At 43.1% G+C, this 17,424-nt stretch overlaps 1 protein-coding gene across 1 annotated transcript in view; it reads right to left on the bottom strand.

The window, feature by feature from the left end:
- The window catches only part of stk32a (serine/threonine kinase 32A), a 28,287-nt gene extending 11,275 nt beyond the window's left edge, over window positions 1-17,012 (bottom strand). Inside the window, exons 1-5 of the mRNA XM_086131785.1 lie at window positions 16,873-17,012; window positions 11,166-11,221; window positions 10,119-10,270; window positions 4,487-4,660; window positions 107-144 (exon numbers count right to left, since the gene is read on the bottom strand). Coding sequence (XP_085987911.1) covers window positions 107-144; window positions 4,487-4,660; window positions 10,119-10,270; window positions 11,166-11,221; window positions 16,873-16,924 — 472 coding nt within the window. The 5' untranslated portion in view covers window positions 16,925-17,012. The remainder of the gene's footprint in view (window positions 1-106; window positions 145-4,486; window positions 4,661-10,118; window positions 10,271-11,165; window positions 11,222-16,872) is intronic.
- Between the last annotated feature and the right edge of the window lie 412 nt (window positions 17,013-17,424).

The following is a 17,424-nucleotide window of genomic DNA, read 5'->3' as shown; positions in this document are numbered from 1 at the left end:
CAATATAGACATCCATCGATCCCTAAATGAATTCTCGTGAGACCGGGCATATTTGTACCGCTATGATGGATAGATGACATGATTTGGCTGTTAAAAAGGAGCTCACCGTGTTCATCCAGGAGTATGTTGTCAGGCTTGATGTCTCTGAAGTGAGAAACACAACATAAGGATTAGATTGTGAGTTTTTTTTCCCCTCATATGATTGCCTAAAATCAGGCCGAGATGGAATTTGCATCTCATTTCTGCCCACGTTTTCTAACGTGTAAAATGCCACATTGTTATTAGAGGACATTCAAAGATTTGATTTGCAAAACAAGACCAGAATGACAACATTTATAGTCAGTATCTTGAGATGATAATATACTGTATATGTTATATTTTAATAATCACAGGTTATTTGGTTAGCTTTTGTGGAAAGTAGGGAGTTGCAAAGGAAGGGCTCACAATCCAAAGCATACCACATCAGGTTTCAAACATGGTGGAAGTAATTATTGATGGAAAGGACTCAATGGTATGTTATGTGGAACAAACAAGATTGCTTGTGGCTCTTTGCCCACATTCGGCCAAGCCTCAATCTTGTGGGTGGGCCTGGAACATATCCCTGAATTAAATGGGGTTCATTGCAATAAAGGGGTAAACGATACCCAGATGACTGAATGCATTCACGTGAGCTTGCGACTGTGTTTTTATTAGCAGAGATGCTGACATTGACATGCTCATGTGAGTGTTAAAGATCACTTTTATGGAAGCCACCTCATTGTGTTTCCCCTCATTACAGTCAGCTGCCCTCCAGGAAGCTGGTGGTATTTAGCATATCAAAGGCCACGCCGATTCGGGCTTTGTGCTTGTGGCCCTGTGGGTGTGCTTGTGTCCCTGTGGCTGACGTTGGGAGCGCGGTGCTGAGCTCACGGATGCCCTGGCAGATCAAGTGCTGCGTGTGCACAGGTGGGAGGGTGAGAAAGGTCGTTCATGTAAGCCTTAATTAGCTGACATTTGCCTCAGAGGCTGGCGGGAGGGAAGTGACAAAGAGAGACGGAGACTCTGACTCAGAGTGGATGTGGGGAGGAAAAAGAAGCCCTTTTTCCGTTGTTGAAGGAGGCCAAGGTGACATTGTCAAGGAGTGACCCCAAACATGGCATGATTAAAAAAAACAACTGTGAATTAGATTTGAAGCTATAAGGAAGTCATTGTTATTGATTAGACTTATGGCACATGGGTGTTCATTATCACATCACCCAAATTCAATATGAAACGATCAAAGCCCAACGTCGGATGAGCATTCAATGTAATTACTGACCACCGGTTGACAATCGCTGCTTCACCTGAGCTGTTCCAAAACTTTTGCTTAAAAATGTCATAAAAGAAGGAATACCGCATATTAAATCATCTTACGTGTTTCTATATAGAAATAAAGCCAGCAAGTGTAAATGGGCGTGTTGTCGCAGAGAGGCATTCTATTTGATCGATTGGTAAAATACAAAGGATCAATTGGAGGTTAAAACGTGTCTTTGAGTAAAGTGCAAAGACGTGCGCGGTGTACTTGGTGCGCAAGCTGATCCGAGCATCTTTTCTCTCACTTGACTGCCCCTACAAGCTATTAGCAGGATCTGATGGCCTCATTACAGCCTGCCATCAAGAGGCAGAGGGGTAACTGAAACCTGTACCTGGTCATAAGATCCTGAGCTGATACTGGAGCTGGTCTGCGCACCTGAGAACCGAGGCTGGGAAAGTGCGTGGGTCACACACAAGCGTACAACGTCATAAGAAGTGAGAGGAACCATCCAATCGCAAAAGAATTCTAATGAGCCATCAATCATGTAGGCGTGGCAAAAACTGTTTTTGAAACTTCCAATCAAGCTGACTACGTTGTGACTCATACCGCCCCCGTTTCTTTTTTTGGTTAAAGGTAAACAAGCCCTGATACATTCTGAGTGTATGTACGACTGGGAGATATTCATTCCTTATTCATTAACGAGAGCTGAGTGCAGCTGCTGGATGATGTCCGGGTTGATAAGTTTGGAGACTTTGGAGAACACTAACGGGGTACAAAAATAAAACGTAGGCCAAAATGCACATCCCAATTACATAAGATGTCAGTCCTACGAGTAACTCAGAGCGATCCTCAATCCTCAGCCTTGTTCGTTAGTCATGTCATCTGCCTGTTGATGCGACAGACAAGACAGTTTTCGGCAATTAACGACGTCTGGTAAACATTCTTTGACCTGTCGTGCTCCGAGGGAGGTTTTCAACAGGCCTCATGTCTGTTTATTTGGGCGCTACATTCAAGGAGCTGGCACCAGATTGCACCTTAATCTGTATTTATGAAACATGAGCGTGTAATTTTCCCCCCGTCCTCCCTCTCGGGCTTTTCCCTTTTTCATCTTGGCTCAGGTGAAAAATTAACACACTCAAATGCATATGGTGTACTTTACTTGAGGATGCCACAAAAGCCAGAATAAAAATGACTGTGAGGCTCCGCAAAAGCAATGCGTTTAAATTTTCATCACACCAATGATAAACTAGATGCCAGTTGTACAGCTTGACATGCAAAATGTATTATTTCAAATACAAGCGCAGCCTATCTCGTCCGCCACGGAGAACAATACAAATCTTACTCTCGCAAAGCAAAGAAATGAGAACTTGCGTTCTTAAATCTTCCAAAGCCTCACTTTCTGTGATATCTTTAACGGGCAACAAAACACAACACTTAGATCCAGCTCAGCGTGTACAATGACTTCCTGAAAATCTCTCGGCCTTTGTTATTCAGGTACACCGTAGAATTCAATTAAATCACCAAAGATGGGCCCCAAAAAACATTCTAGCATTCATTCTAGCAAGTGCTACCAAGTCAGAGTGGTCACATATGTGTGTAATTCTTCACTCAATTTCCATAGAAATGAGATGAGCGTCTCATCTCATCGAAAACTAATGAATGCAGATTGAAGTGACGTTGATTCTATCAGCTGGCCAGTCTGTCCTCTGCGGCATGAAAATAGAAATGATCACTTCAATATATAGTTACATTTAAATTTCACTCAATGGGCTGAATGAATTTGCAACTTAATACTCCCTTTGGTTTTTATTTTTCTTCCCACTCTGGCTGGTGAGCACGGATGAGTTCGTGCAATCTTCGACTCATTAGCGGACGTCCTTGATTTCTGTTCTCCGTGACTGTTTTTGCTGTTAGTCATCATGATGGAAAGACAGGATTTATTTTTTTTGCTTCTTCCTGAGTAGCGGACGTTACTTGTCGTACACTGGAACAATCTTGCGTGTTTGATTGAGGCTTTCCAGGCTAAAAATATAATATGCTTGCTCACAGGATGGCGAGGATCTTTGTGTGCTCACGCTGAGGTTTTGTGGAGCACGAAATGTCAGGGAGGATGCTGCCGCAAATGAGCCACCTTGTGTGGTTGGGAGGTCATTTCAGGTTAAAGTAACATTTAGTTAAAGTTACCCGGAAAATTTAGGCTGACCGTAAAAGGAAATAATGTCATAAAATGTACAATTACTTGGTCAAAGAGGGATAGCATCGCCTATTAGCCTATACACCTGTACCTTATTTTAACTCATTCACTCCCAAAGACGTTTTTGAACGTCTTTTCAGACTTGGTCCAGAATTGGCTGGTACTGAATGAGTTAAGAGATCAATTCAACGACAGCAAATGTGTTTTTTTTTTGAGAGAGAGGGGTGGGGGAGTTTGGTTGCCAGTAGGCAGATTAAATAACTTTAAAAAAAGCGGATTAATCGTCCTGAGAGTAGTCTCACTTAGTTGAGGATTTGGAGGACTTTTTGTTCCCCCCGGTAGCGTTGGCCGGCGGCTCGCCCTGCTTAAAAAGCACTTAACCTGCAGTTTACAAATTAAATAAGCCTTTATCTTGCACATTTTATAGTAGCCGCAGTCTGCAGCCTGGGGATAACGGTCGTTTCCGGTGGGACCTTTGCGTCAAGTTCTTTCTGCACATTGACTTAGCGGTCTTTTTACGACTAAATGAAATAGAAGTGGAGAGCCAAGGGGGAAATGCAGTGGAACCTGTAAGGTCAAACACTTTGCATTCTGTAATGCTGGTCGACGTCTGATTAGCACAAAATGATGAATACATTTTCCTCTGATATATTAACGATGTAAAACGTCAATTTTTAAATTTTTATTTATGTATGGTATTGCGAAACCAGAACCAGGGCATGCTGCCTGCTTTCCTATGTCACACTAAGTTCCATTTAATGCAATCATTTATTTTATCCCCCTTCTTTACTATCATTGCAAATGTCATTGAAGTATCTCATCTGTTTAAAATCGTTTTCTTGTTTACATTTGTGTGCTTCTAAAGACAAGTTTTGGCTGGTTCGACATGACACCAGCGTATCTTAGCATGCCGGCAAAAAAGGCTCAGAACACAAACGGAAGACCATTCCAATGGCATACGAAGAAATCATTCTCGTTTTCAAATTGAAAGCGGGGAGAAAAGGAGGAACCATTCAAACCTGTGTATAATGTGCTTGGAGCGCAGGTACCCCAGGGCCAAAGCCAATTCGCAGATGTACAGCTTGACGGTGCTCTCGGAAAAATGGACGTTCTGCTGCAGATGATAGCGCAGGTCTCCTCCGAGGAGCAAATCCACCACCATAAACATGTCCTCCTCATCCTGGAAGGAATACCTGCAGCGTAGTGGAAGATGGGGCACGAGTGAGCATGAGTGAGCAGTGACATTATACATTCACACAATACACAAAACATGCACACCCAATTTCTCCTGGATGGGAAATTCAATCTTCGCTTCATCGTATTTGCAGCATTGTGTTCCTCAATTGCTCTTATTTGTGCGGAAGGCAATGTCGGGGTAATAATGCGACATGTTGTTATCCATCACTGGCGGAGCACTAAGCAGAGAGGCAGGAAGTCCAAATCAGCATTCAGCTCACTGCTTTGTTGTTGCAATGCTTGTCATTCAAGCTTCTCACTGAGGCCAAACTGCTCTTTCCCTTCTAAAAGATAAACTAGAAACATTCGGCCTCATTCAGACATAACCGCACACTTAGACTGCCAAGTCATGTTTTTGTTTTTGAATTCTTTTCTCACACCCTGGGATCTAAAGGTGATTCTGCTGCACGGGCGGCGGTTTATTGAGCTGACTCTAAATTGTTTTGTTAGGGCTCAGATAATGCTGAGATCACTTCACATCTGATTGGCTTCCCAGGGCAGAAAGAATATCCGCCAAGGTTGGAAAGAGGATACGTACGACGCCTTTGCACTTTTCAGCATTAGAATTAGAGTGACGTTATGATTTCCGACCGGGAGAATATTCATTTGCGTCGATCGAAGTAGGAATTTTTAGCCACATAAAAAATGTTGATGAGGATGTTGTGAATGGCAGACAAACAAAAAAAAATGCATACAGCATTTCATTATGTGTTACTCATGTGCGGATAAATTCAAGAATGCAAAATTCCAAACTTTATATGCGAGGCACCGAGCAAAACTGCTCAGGTTGTAGTGAGCATTGTGAGCCTACACATGATCTTCCACCACATTAATCATTCTGATAGCTTAATTATCCCTCTCCATCTCCCTCTTTCCACCTCTGCTTTTCACAGACACTCATGAGTGGAGAATAAACACCTTTTGTTAGTCAAGGTGAGCCAGAGCTGTCACATACCTTTTGTGGGCACATTTGCTTGCTTGATTGGCACAGTGACGCTCTCCCTTAAGCAGCTATTCAATTGTGTCAAATATAAAATGAGGTACTTTCCCCCTTTATTACTTCCGCTATCAAATCGAAGCGACACGGTGAATCATCAGTTCTGGTTTGGAATCTTGGCTCAAGCTAGCTGTGCGGAGATTGGAAGTTTGTGTGTGGGGTTTCTTCACTTACTTCAACTTCCTGCCCCCAAAACATGCATGTTGTGTGAAGAGTGGTCCAAGTGAAGACGAAACTCTCTAAGGGACTGAACGTGAGTGTGAATGGTTGTCCAATGAGGTCAATTGGTATAGAGGCTGGATAAACGGACTCCTTAAAAGTCCTCGCGGCTTCCATTATGTGTTTTTTTTTTTTGGTTGCTTTTTTTCAAACTGTCTTTTCATTCAGACGACGGTAAGACCCACCGTTTCATACCACACTACTTAGGCGAATAGTGCAGATGGTAAAAATAATGGCGTGGACAAAAGGAAGGACAAATACTTGATGTTCTTGAACATCCATTAGCAGCTTGTTGCTTTTTTGTTCAGAGCAACTGTCAGAATGGGGACAAGTACTTCTGGATGTCTTCCCGGTACCGAGGCAGCTTTGGTAACATTTTCTTCCTCTAGCTGTCCCTGTTTTTCTGTCTGTCTCGTTGTGCCTCTCCTCTCACATGTGTTTGAATGTGACCGCTTTGTGGCCTCCAAACAGCCAATCCTGCGGGAGCGCATCCTGCATGGAGCTTTTAGTGAAGCATAGGCACCTCAGGCCACTCTGATAATGGAAGTCTTGCAGCAGCTCACAGGATAATGCCCCTACAAGGGACTCCTTTCCTCCCTTTCAAATGCAATTGAAATTCTGCACATCTCCTGACAGTTTATCACAACATTACTGTCAATGCAAAAGGAATTCATTCATACTACAGAGCATCACTGGAACTTGGATGATTCAGCAATCTTGGAAATCCAAATTCATTTTCAAGGGGGAAAAAAGTCATCAAAAGAGATCCTTCGTAGTTTTACTATAACACTTGTAAAACTTTATATTTTTTTTCAATTACACGGTATGCAGTCCAGTTAATCTTATAGATGCCCTTGTCTTGGTATGGTTAGATCCCAGTGCTGCATTTGACAGTTGATCATAATATATGCACTAAAACAATGGGTGGGACTTAAATTAGTTCTAATCTTACTTGCAAGAGCTACTTTGTCTCAATTAGTAGTCATGAGTCTGTGTGAACAAAGATCATAGGGGTGCCACAAGTGTCCGTTCTTGGACCACTTCTGTTTTAATATCTTGTACATGAAATGTGCGATACAAATACACTTGGCTTGCCTTGTCATAACATATACAAGTGGATACTTGTACAGATGAGATCCATCCTGGTTCTTGCGGTCATGGCAATATGTGCAGGGTAGATGATAATACCGTATTTCCTTGCCTATTTAGTATTTAATATTTGATTTCCAGGCAGGGGCCCGGTAGTCCAGTGGTTAGCACGTCGGCTTCACAGTGCAGAGGTACCGGGTTCGATTCCAGCTCCGGCCTCCCTGTGTGGAGTTTGCATGTTCTCCCCGGGCCTGCGTGGGTTTTCTCCGGGTGCTCCGGTTTCCTCCCGCATTCCAAAAACATGCATGGCAGGCTGATTGGACGCTCTAAATTGTCCCTAGGTGTGAGTGTGGGCGTGGATGGTTGTTCGTCTCTGTGTGCCCTGCGATTGGCTGGCAACTGATTCAGGGTGTCCCCCGCCTACTGCCCGGAGACGGCTGGGATAGGCTCCAGCACCCCCCGCGACCCTAGTGAGGATCAAGCGGTTCGGAAAATGGATGGATGGATTTCCAGGCATAGATGCTGAGCACGGACTGAAGTATACCCAAGTTTCAGGCCCACCAGAGCATGTCAAGAGACATTCCCAATCGGAGTGCGTTAGTCCAACATTCAGAAATTCAATTCAGACTGAGATGATCCTAAGTCATTCAAGAGTTGGACTCTATTTCCTGGTGTATCATCGACTGATGGATATATCAAACATACACACGCGCACACTCACACTTCTGAACAACCAATGTCCTTTGCTGATGGGAGACAGCTGGCTTGCTACTCAAAACAACGTGTTGGCTCCATGCTGTCATTCTGCCCTATCCCCTAGCACCTCCCGTTGATCGATGGCTACCAGCAGTCTCACCTCATGCCAGAGCTCACATCCACAGAGGCATTCAGAAGTGCAAAAAAAAAAAAGTGTTACTTTAACGATTCTAGCGACGATAATTGGCAAGGTTTAAAAATCTTTTTGGGATCAGCATACGTGACCACAGTTTAGATGGATGTGTTAAAATCCCATACTTACAAATGATATAGTCCCTGTAAAATTTGCAATACTTTTTTTCATGCATTACATAATGTCTATTCCTGGAGGAAATGCTTTTGTCATGCGGCGTTGCTTTTATAAGAAGTCGCTGTTGGTACTTTTTGAGGGATAGGAAAATGAATAGAGGATGACAAAGCGGGTTCGTCCGTGAAGCACAGTTGTAAGAGACTTGCTGGTACAAAACAGGGTCCCCCTGAAGCAATTTAAGCTGTTACTTTTCATTGTACAGTTGAGTCTTGTGGCAGTTATGCCGTTATATATATATATATATATATTTTTTTTTTCTTTTTTTTACAGTAACGTGTAGTTGTTCGTGTGGTTAGCCTCGGTAGATAAAACAGAATGGAGAGTTTTATAAAAGCAATTTTATTTGACCGAGCAATAAGAAGAAACATTTGTTTACCGCACAAAGGCCAGAAAATGATCCCAGTTCACCGAAATGCAAAAAAAACAAACAAAAAAACAACAACAAATGACTGGAAGGGCAACAATGTGCCTGCCACAATAAGAGTTGCCAAGTCACTTTGGAAGAGAGTACAATGCAAATGCACACCAAGTGTTCGTAATTATCTTTTGAGAGTAGCCAAAGTGAACTTTGGTAAGAAATGAGTAGCGGTGGATACAGTTGTGCAGTAAATGCACATTACACACAGTTTAGCCTAAAACAGGAACAACCATTTCACTTTGTAGTCCAACAATAAACCAAACAGGGCTGATTGATGGAGGAGGGGAGGGGAGGGCGGGGGTAGAATAAAGGATTATCTTTCATATTCACAGTCCATTAAAGGACAGAAAAGCCATTTTCCCAACCATAGCTGGGTTGGTCCGGTTCATTTCCCTGCAAGTAATCTCTCAGTCTTTAACCTTGAACGTTTAACTCAGGACAAACGTGCCAGCTCGACACAACCGACAGAGTGGGCGCGCAGGCAAGCCGCTGACCCAAGCACATCTCCGGAGGAAACCACCCCTCCCAGGGGGGAAGTTTCCACTGCCAAAAGCATTCACTTCCAGACTCAACCCCCCTATTCTATGTCCGGCGCAGCATGCCAGAAAGCATGCGCTGTCCTTGTTTGTCTGAGAAGTCAGTACATTGCCCGCGTCTGGAGCCTCCTCCATGCTCAGCTGTCCTTTCCTATATCCCATCGTCTTTTTTTGCCTTCCCTCTGCCCTGTCTTGTTCATGGCTGTGAGATGCTCCCCCCCCCCCCCCCCACACTTTATCTCAAGGCAGTCTTTCTGCCAGACGAGTGCAGTGTTTGTGAACACTATGGAGTAATATAAAGGCTACCTACGTTCGTTCCTAGGGATCCAATCCAAAACAGCAATAAATAAAAACAAAAGCATGACCATTTGATACAAACAAACTGAAAGGGATTGAGGAGATGATTCATTTTTATTCAGCCATGATAGTTTTTCTCTCCCGATTCTCTGGAGCGTTGGGCGGCAGAGAAGGTGCTTATCAAAAATAAATGAAGCCTTTCAGACAGAAACTTAACACGCCACACATGTGAAGCACCTCCAAGATGTGATCCTTGGTGCGCAATACTATTCCAAATTACGACGATCAAGTTGTTTCAAAGTCACCGATGACTTATCTTGATGATTCGCAATCTGAAGGCTGAGGCCGTGTCCTTAAATTCCCCAAACGCAGTGAGGCAAAGGGGGAGCAAAAAGTTCAACGCCTGAGATGAGCGAGCAAACTACATTTTTCCTTTTAGCTACTTGAAAGGGACGAACGATGCGCATGATTGTGGATGCTGCGTGTTCATGACTCACAGCGCCGGGGACTCAACGGCCTTTTTAATCGGTCATTTTCTCTTTTGTGTGTATTTCATTGCACTGATGGACCGTGTCGCTGCGGCAATGCTTTGGGAAGCATTTTATTGCTTGTTGTGGTTCTGAGGGAAGGCAGTCAAAGTGGAAATCAATGACGGAGCACTTTGGTGGTTTTCCTCCAATATATATTTCTGTAGACGTATTGTAATCGCCCGTTCATCCATATGAAACCTAATAGTCGGATTCAAGGCCCCTTAAAAGGCGACTACCAAAAGCAGGGAAATGGGTGGCTTTACCAGATGTTGACGAGGAAAGGATGCTCCAGGTTCTGCATGATCTGAAGCTCTTTCAGGACATTCCTCACTTCGTTCCGCTCCACGCATTTCAACTTGTTCATGTACTTCATGGCGTACATTTTCTTCGTGTCCTTCTTCTGCACGATGCAAACCTGAGAAGAGCACAACTCTTTCAGTGCAAAATACTTTCAATCATTCCCATTGTTGTCGTTATCTCCGATAATTAAAAATGGGATACTTGAGCTTCAACGGGATTGATCAATCTGAACCGTTACCTTGACAAAGCAAAGTGAACCGTATTGACGAAACAGAAGATTTGCGATATTGTTCTTCATCACACCTTCTTCATGATGTCAAACTAAATTCAAGGGGAACCTGGACCTGGATTGGATAGCCTTTAAAGAAATGACACATCGGGCTGCCTACCGTCTTTTGACTATAGCTGCTGCACCGAGACGTGCGTCGATGCTACAAGCGTCAATAAGCTAGTGATTACTGCTATCTGTTATCTAAGAGAGTCTTTTGTGGAGCAGCTGGCGCAGTTAATCAGCCAGACCCTGATCACATCACTCCCCCCATTGAGCAGCTTTGCATTTACCGTGATTAGACTGCTTATCTGCCGTCAGACAGAATGTTGCTGCTGTGTACAGTTGGCCTCCATGCGCATTGTTATAAGTCATCGCACATGCTGGAAAAAGCTGATGGGAATAATTACCCTGTACAATACTGCTCCTATCGGGGCGACCGTCTCAACGAAACGGGGTGCTTTCTCGACTGACCTCCACACTGAAATGTCCTTGAAGTCTTAATACCCATTCAAACAGAATTTACAGGAAATTTTAAGTGATTTGGTCGTTCAGCACACGCATATTTGTTTTTTTCTTTGGCTTTTGGCTGTTTTTTGTGTTGTTAAGTCTTGTTTGTTTGGTCGCAATCCCATAGCCCATTCCTTCACTTGTTGACAGCGGTGAAGTTCTTATTACACTTGCATGCCAATTAAATGTAATTTTGCTGTCAATAAAACATGTAAAAAAAAAATAGGCTCACCTTTCCAAAGCTTCCTTTTCCTATGGCTCTGAGGATCTGGAAATGGTCAAAATTGACTGTGAAAAGAAAAAAAAACGGAATGGAGTTAATTTAATGAAATGTGTTTTGTAACATGTTTTTTTTAAACTGACCAGTGACTGTTTATTTTTATTTATTTATTTATTTTTTTTAAATAAAAGCTACACACGCGCATATGCAGCACTCTCATCCATTAACCGGCAAGCACTGCCATTTGAAACAGGATGGGCTGTTTGTTTCCGGTTGCCATGACAACAAAGGGAATGAGATTTTCCCCTATGTGCGCTTCCTCTGCGGACTGACCAGCTGCTGAACACTTGACATCTTCATCCGACCATTCACTACAGCGATGCGAACACACCCATCTACAACTTCTTCTGCATGACACACAGTTCATATTTTCATCTTTTCATCTGTTACCCAGATGACACTTGCGCCTCTTGTCCCGATCTGTGTCAACTTACTTCGATAGGAACCACAAGAGGCCTGATTTACAATTCAGATTGACAAGCGCACCCGCGCGTCATTCGGTTCACGTCCAACAGAGACACACACCGTGTATAAATATGATCGTTTCCCCGCTGAGCTACTCGGGGAGTCTTTGCTCGATAGCTTTTGCCCAGACACAGCCGAGTTAATGCTTGCAAGCGGAAGTCCGGACCGACTGTCGTATTCTTCCGAAGGATGGTTTAATATGGAATGTTAAATGATGGAAACATGACTAACAGAGCGTGTAATTACGGCAATCCAAGCGGAAGCGTAATTGACACGTTGACAGCCCTACATCAAGTGTGGAAATCACCAAAATGAGGAGCTCATTTGCTTGTCGGTTTGAGTTTGACTGACACATGGGAAAATCATTCTTGAAATGAGGAAATCTCACAGATTCGGACTATCTGCAAAAGGCTGCTTTTGCTTCCGACGCCTTGACATTATTTTGTTCCCTTCTTTGTGCGAGTATAACCCCCGCTGTCATTTTCCATCATTCGCCCTAAGCTCAAAAGATTGGAGTCATCGTCGGAAAAAGGGTGTGTATCTGTGCGCCAGTCGAGCTGGCAAGACACACAACACAAAAATGGCAGATATGTTGCACTTGAGGGTGATACATTCTTTTTTTTTTTTTGGTATTCATATGGGAGAATTTTGAGACAATGCAATCTTTTCAATCATAATTATAATCTACAATAGTCTTAGACCACTGGTGTCCAAAATACAGCCCAGGGGCCATTTGTGGCCCACCATCCATTTTTCAGTGGACTGACTTGACAAAAAAAAATAATTGACTTGGCTCGCAAGGCTAATTAAAAAAAGGTGAAGGTTGGCAGACTGAGGAGGGAGATTGTACTGTAGAACGTCTTTCTCTCCACCCGAAGACGCAAATAAAAACGCCATGAATCAAAACACTGTAGTGACTAAAGATAAATCAATTTTAGAGGCAAACATCGTTTCATCCACTTTGTGCTCTCTGGCTGATTTATCGTGACATCACATTAGTGATTCTCAAGTAACTGAAAAATGGTCACCTTACGAGAGTATTTTGTTTTTATTTTTTTGGTCTTGAATGTGAAGATATGATTCGGCTGCTGATAAGGGCAGAGTTGGATCCATTCTGTGAGAAATAAGGGCTGCTGGCCACCCCAAAAACTTGGAAAAATCATCAACTATTTGCCTTCACACCTTTAACAGAAAGCTGATAAAATAAACTCGAGAATACCAACAACATATTCAGTAATTGCTTTCTCAACTGAATTCCGCATGTTTCAAAACGACAAATTGTGGCCCTTTCATTCTTCCATTTTTCTGTATGCGGCTCTCAAACGAAAATGTTTGGACAACCCTGACTTAGACCATTAGCTACCCCCCCCCCCCCAACAAAAAAAATAAAAATAAAATTGGACTACATTTTTGCAGAAAAACCTGGAACACAATAGTTTTTTTTTCTATTTGAACCCCATAAACTATTTTTAGAGCCACGGACAAACAACAGCTCTCGCACATTTGCTACTGCGACTGTTGCAGCAGAGCCCGCGGGCCTATGTGGCGAAGCAAGGTGAATAAAGCACCATCAGCAGTAAACAGACGTTTTAAGCACTGTCGCCTAGTTACCCGAGCTGGAAAAATAGGCGTAGCGCATAGGGGATACACATATCATCCTCAAAGGAGACCAACGACATGTCCTGGCAGGGTTCACCGTCACGCACACGCCTCTGTTTGGATCAATTAATGGGGACTAAACGTTAGCCGCAATACCCGTCTGATATTGCCAGGAAAACTTTACTCTGAAATGTATCCGTCACACAAAGATGTGATCAGAAAAAGAAGATTGCTCCATTTTGGATGGAAGTAGAAAGTTTTACTTTAATTTGGGGCCGTTTGTAGCATCAAACCTTGTTTTAAGGATACACGTGAACCTTTGAAGTTGGAAAACATTTCTGGAGGAAAGTACGCCTGTAACCAAATCAAACTTGACGGACTGGTGTAAAGCATGATCACGTGAAATTCCAACACTCAGCGTAACTGAAGAAACCCGAGTTCAGTGAACTTTTGAGGATGAATTATGGACTTGGTATTCATTTTTTCTTTTTTTCTTCAACACCCGGGCTATGAATGGTTGCAAATGAGCTCTAACGATGTCCCAAAATGAAGCACTTTGATAAGTTTTACAGTAATTGCCTCTTTTTTTTTCAACTTTTGAATTAATCAAGGTGAAGAAAGGAGACGTGTGAGCCTCATTGACGACGTGACTCATCTTCAAAATGAATCTTTGTCATTAACGTGAAGTGCGTGATTGTTTTTTTTTTTTTTCCTATTTGTTGTTGTTGCTCGGTGTTAACCACACACTTATCGGTGATCGAAAATATTGAACAGGTTTTACATTACCAATCGTTGGCCTCTAGCATTCTCCGTGCAGATCGAGGGAATAGAAATGACTCATGCAAACATCGAGCGACATAATAACCGGGTCAAGGTCAATCTTAAAGAGACGTGTGACAATTTTCCTTTTTTTTTTTTCTTTCATCTGAAGGCAGGGGAAAAGCTCAAAATTGACTTTCGAGAAATATAGGAATATAGTCGCCAGGCAGTGGAGGTAAAAGCCCCTCTCAAATGTTGAACAATTAACCCTTTCAGGGACGGCGGTTACGCCAGTGGACAGCTTATCATGTTATCGGGTTACAGGGTGCATGAAAGGGTGAAAAAAAAAAACGGTCAAGTAACTCCCTTCTGCTGACGCTGACCTCATAAGGACAGCCCTGCCTGCTTCTGACGTGAGCGCAGGGGATTATAGTACTTCCTTTCCAGTGTGAGGGGCTTTTCATCAAATTCAAAATGATGCGTCTGCCTTGAGTGCGCCCTCCTAAGAAGTGCCCCTCGCTGCGTGAAATCATAAGGAGGGTGTATTAACCTCAAAAAGTGCGCCGTAAAGATTCGGGCGTGAGTGACGTTTATGCCGAATGACAAGGCGGATGACTAAGCAGAAGTGAGGTTTGCCGTGATGAATGAATTCTTTCTTTGATAAAGGTTGCTTGGAGTGAAAAGGAGACGCTTTCATGAGTGGGTGCGATGCAGTAATTTAACCAAGTGTGTGTGTGTGTATGTGTGTGTTTCCACAGAATGTGTGTGGCCTGTTGAACTTGAGAGGGATGTGACAGGAGAAAAAAAAAAGACATTACAGCTGCAGATATACCAAAGAGCTTAGCTTCTCTGTCGTAAATAAGGGAAAGGTTTAGCATGAAAATGTCAAATCTATCATTTGGAAATCCATTTCTGATGAAATCAACATGTCGGATGCACTTAAATTATCGTACTTGGGGTGCTGTTACACACTTGGATCAATAAATTCAAATTGGGGCATCTTCACACAGAAACACATTTATACTATTTACAAACGCGAAGTGTGCTGACGTTCGCGAACAAATAGCGTTTCTTTGTCTAGTGGCAATTCTGGATTGGGAGCAATTGGGGCTGTGCCCCACCACATGTTTTTGTTTTTCTTTTTTTTCCTGTGTTGGTGAGCTTTTATTTATTTTTAACACAGAGAAACAGTTTAATCGTGCAATGAATACATTAAATTGTCTCATCATTCTTATAGTGCTGTTTTTTTGGGAATACTTAGCTTAGTTTCTGTGTGTGTTCCTTTTTCCGACTGTTGTCTGGGCAAGGCTCTGTTTCTGTTCTGTTGTCACAAAATTTCAAACTACAATTTTCCCTGGAGGATGTAACGGTGACCTCAGTTCTCTGCAGTCATCGGCCGTTTTGATATTTTTTTCCTTTTTATATTCATATCCTGTGTCAGGTCATCAAGCAATGAGCGGTGAGTGATAATGAGACCAATGAGGCCAGACTTGCTCAGGACACTAATCACGGTCGATGAGTCATAAAACTTCGAGGAAACACCAAAGCTTTCACTGAGTCCATCTGGCCTTACCAAGGCCAAAAAAATCCAAGCCAGCTGAAGTCCAAAGTCAAAGAACCGTTGATGTCATTCTTCTGTGTGAGAAGCATCACCCACTGTGAGTTCTTGCACATCTACATGGAGATCCTGCGGTGTTTGCTTTGTTCAAGTGGCTGCTTACGTGCCTATTTCATAATGCCCTGAGCATCCTGACATCTTCAGGTGAGCCGGGTTTTGAAAAATATGGACGATATCGAGATGACCATGATGACCAAGCTGCGAGGTTCTTTCCGGGGAGTGCAAGAAAAGCGTAGCAGACAAGGCTGCAAAAGTGTGGATTACTTCAAAGGGGAAGACCTCCACTTTGTAGTTCTGCATTTGAAATACGTGCATATTTTTTATGACACCAGTCTTGGGAACACTGCTGATACAACGTTCAAATAGCCCAATGACAGGGATGAGAATGTTTTTTTTTTTTTTCCCAATGGCCAACATGTGACATGACCAGGAGTTGGGATTCAAATACTGATCTGTCAGTATGTGAGTCCATTTTAATTCATATACCGGATATAATGGTTTTTGATGACTCAAATATGATCTGAATTGCCATTGCAAGAACAAAAACGATCGGAATCAGAAAGTAATAGTTTTATCATAGTACTTTAGTTTGGACAGTTGGGGCACACGCTGGACGGGTTGTCAGTAAATCTCAGGGCAAATATAAATAAACGGCAATTGGCACTCACTCGCATCTACAGGCAATTCGAAGTCTTCAATTAACCGAACATGCATGATTCTCGAATGTGGAAAGAAGCTAAAGTGCCGTGAGAAAAACATGCAAGCAAAGGTAAGAATATGCAAATGCCCCGACTGTGAAGCAGATGTGCTAACTATTTTTCCACCGTGCTGCCTCCTTGAAATATGAATATGAAAACTGTTGCTCGTCTTCACTCTCCGTGCATGAATAAGCCATGCGGTGCAGCACTGAGGCCATATGGTTTCATTTAAAAAAAAAGAAATATATATATATTTTTTTACCATAATGTGTCAAATTAAATCATCACAGGTTGTACCCAAATTGAACCTGATTTTTTTTGTTGTTGTTGTTTTTGAATACATTTCAGCATTAACCACCTTCATTTTGGTCCGGGTGCAGAAAGTCTTTAATTATTATTATTACTTTTTTTAATGTCTAAGATGAAACATCTTCTACATGAAAGTCCAATTCAGTTCACTCTTTGATTATCAACTAGGGAAGCACACAAGTAGACGACGAGCTTCAAAGTTGACACTCACCATCGTCGGTGTCACCCATGACGGGACACTTGCTGGACTGTCCAAGCCCCATGGTGACTCCTCAGTCAGTCTCCGCTCTGGCTCCCGTCGCTCAACTCCGCATCCAAAGGCGGGATGCACTCATAGCCTGGTCAGCACGACTCCCCCCCCCCCCCCCCACCCCCCCCTCATACACAGTCTACACTTCTCAATCTTAGCACACACGCATGCAACACTGCATCTTTATGGGAAGCGGGGAGCAGTATACTCTCGGTCTTCAGAGTCGTATAAACACATTCACACCCCCCTTCGAGAATTGCTGTCCAGTCTTCAATGATGTCTGGAGGGGTGCAGGTGGAGGGCTCGCAGGCCTGGGAGGAGAGTGGTTGATGTGGTGGTGACTCTCTGGTGACTGTCAAACCTGTGCAGGGAGGAAGGCAAACATGACACTGTCAGTGCATGAGGAGGAGGAGTCATCGGCTGCGCGCAAGTGGCAGAGTAAGTGAAGCAAACAGCTGTCAAGAATAAGGGCGTCGTGCAAAAAAACTATCTCAGAATTGAGGAGTAGTTCAA

This window comes from Hippocampus guttulatus, chromosome 15, assembly GCF_054856545.1.
Source record: "Hippocampus guttulatus isolate MCC_2025c chromosome 15, RoL_Hgut_1.0, whole genome shotgun sequence".
NCBI classification, from domain to species: Eukaryota; Metazoa; Chordata; class Actinopteri; order Syngnathiformes; family Syngnathidae; genus Hippocampus; species Hippocampus guttulatus.
Note: the sequence above shows the minus strand (reverse complement) of the source record. Positions and strands in the feature narration are given on the sequence as shown.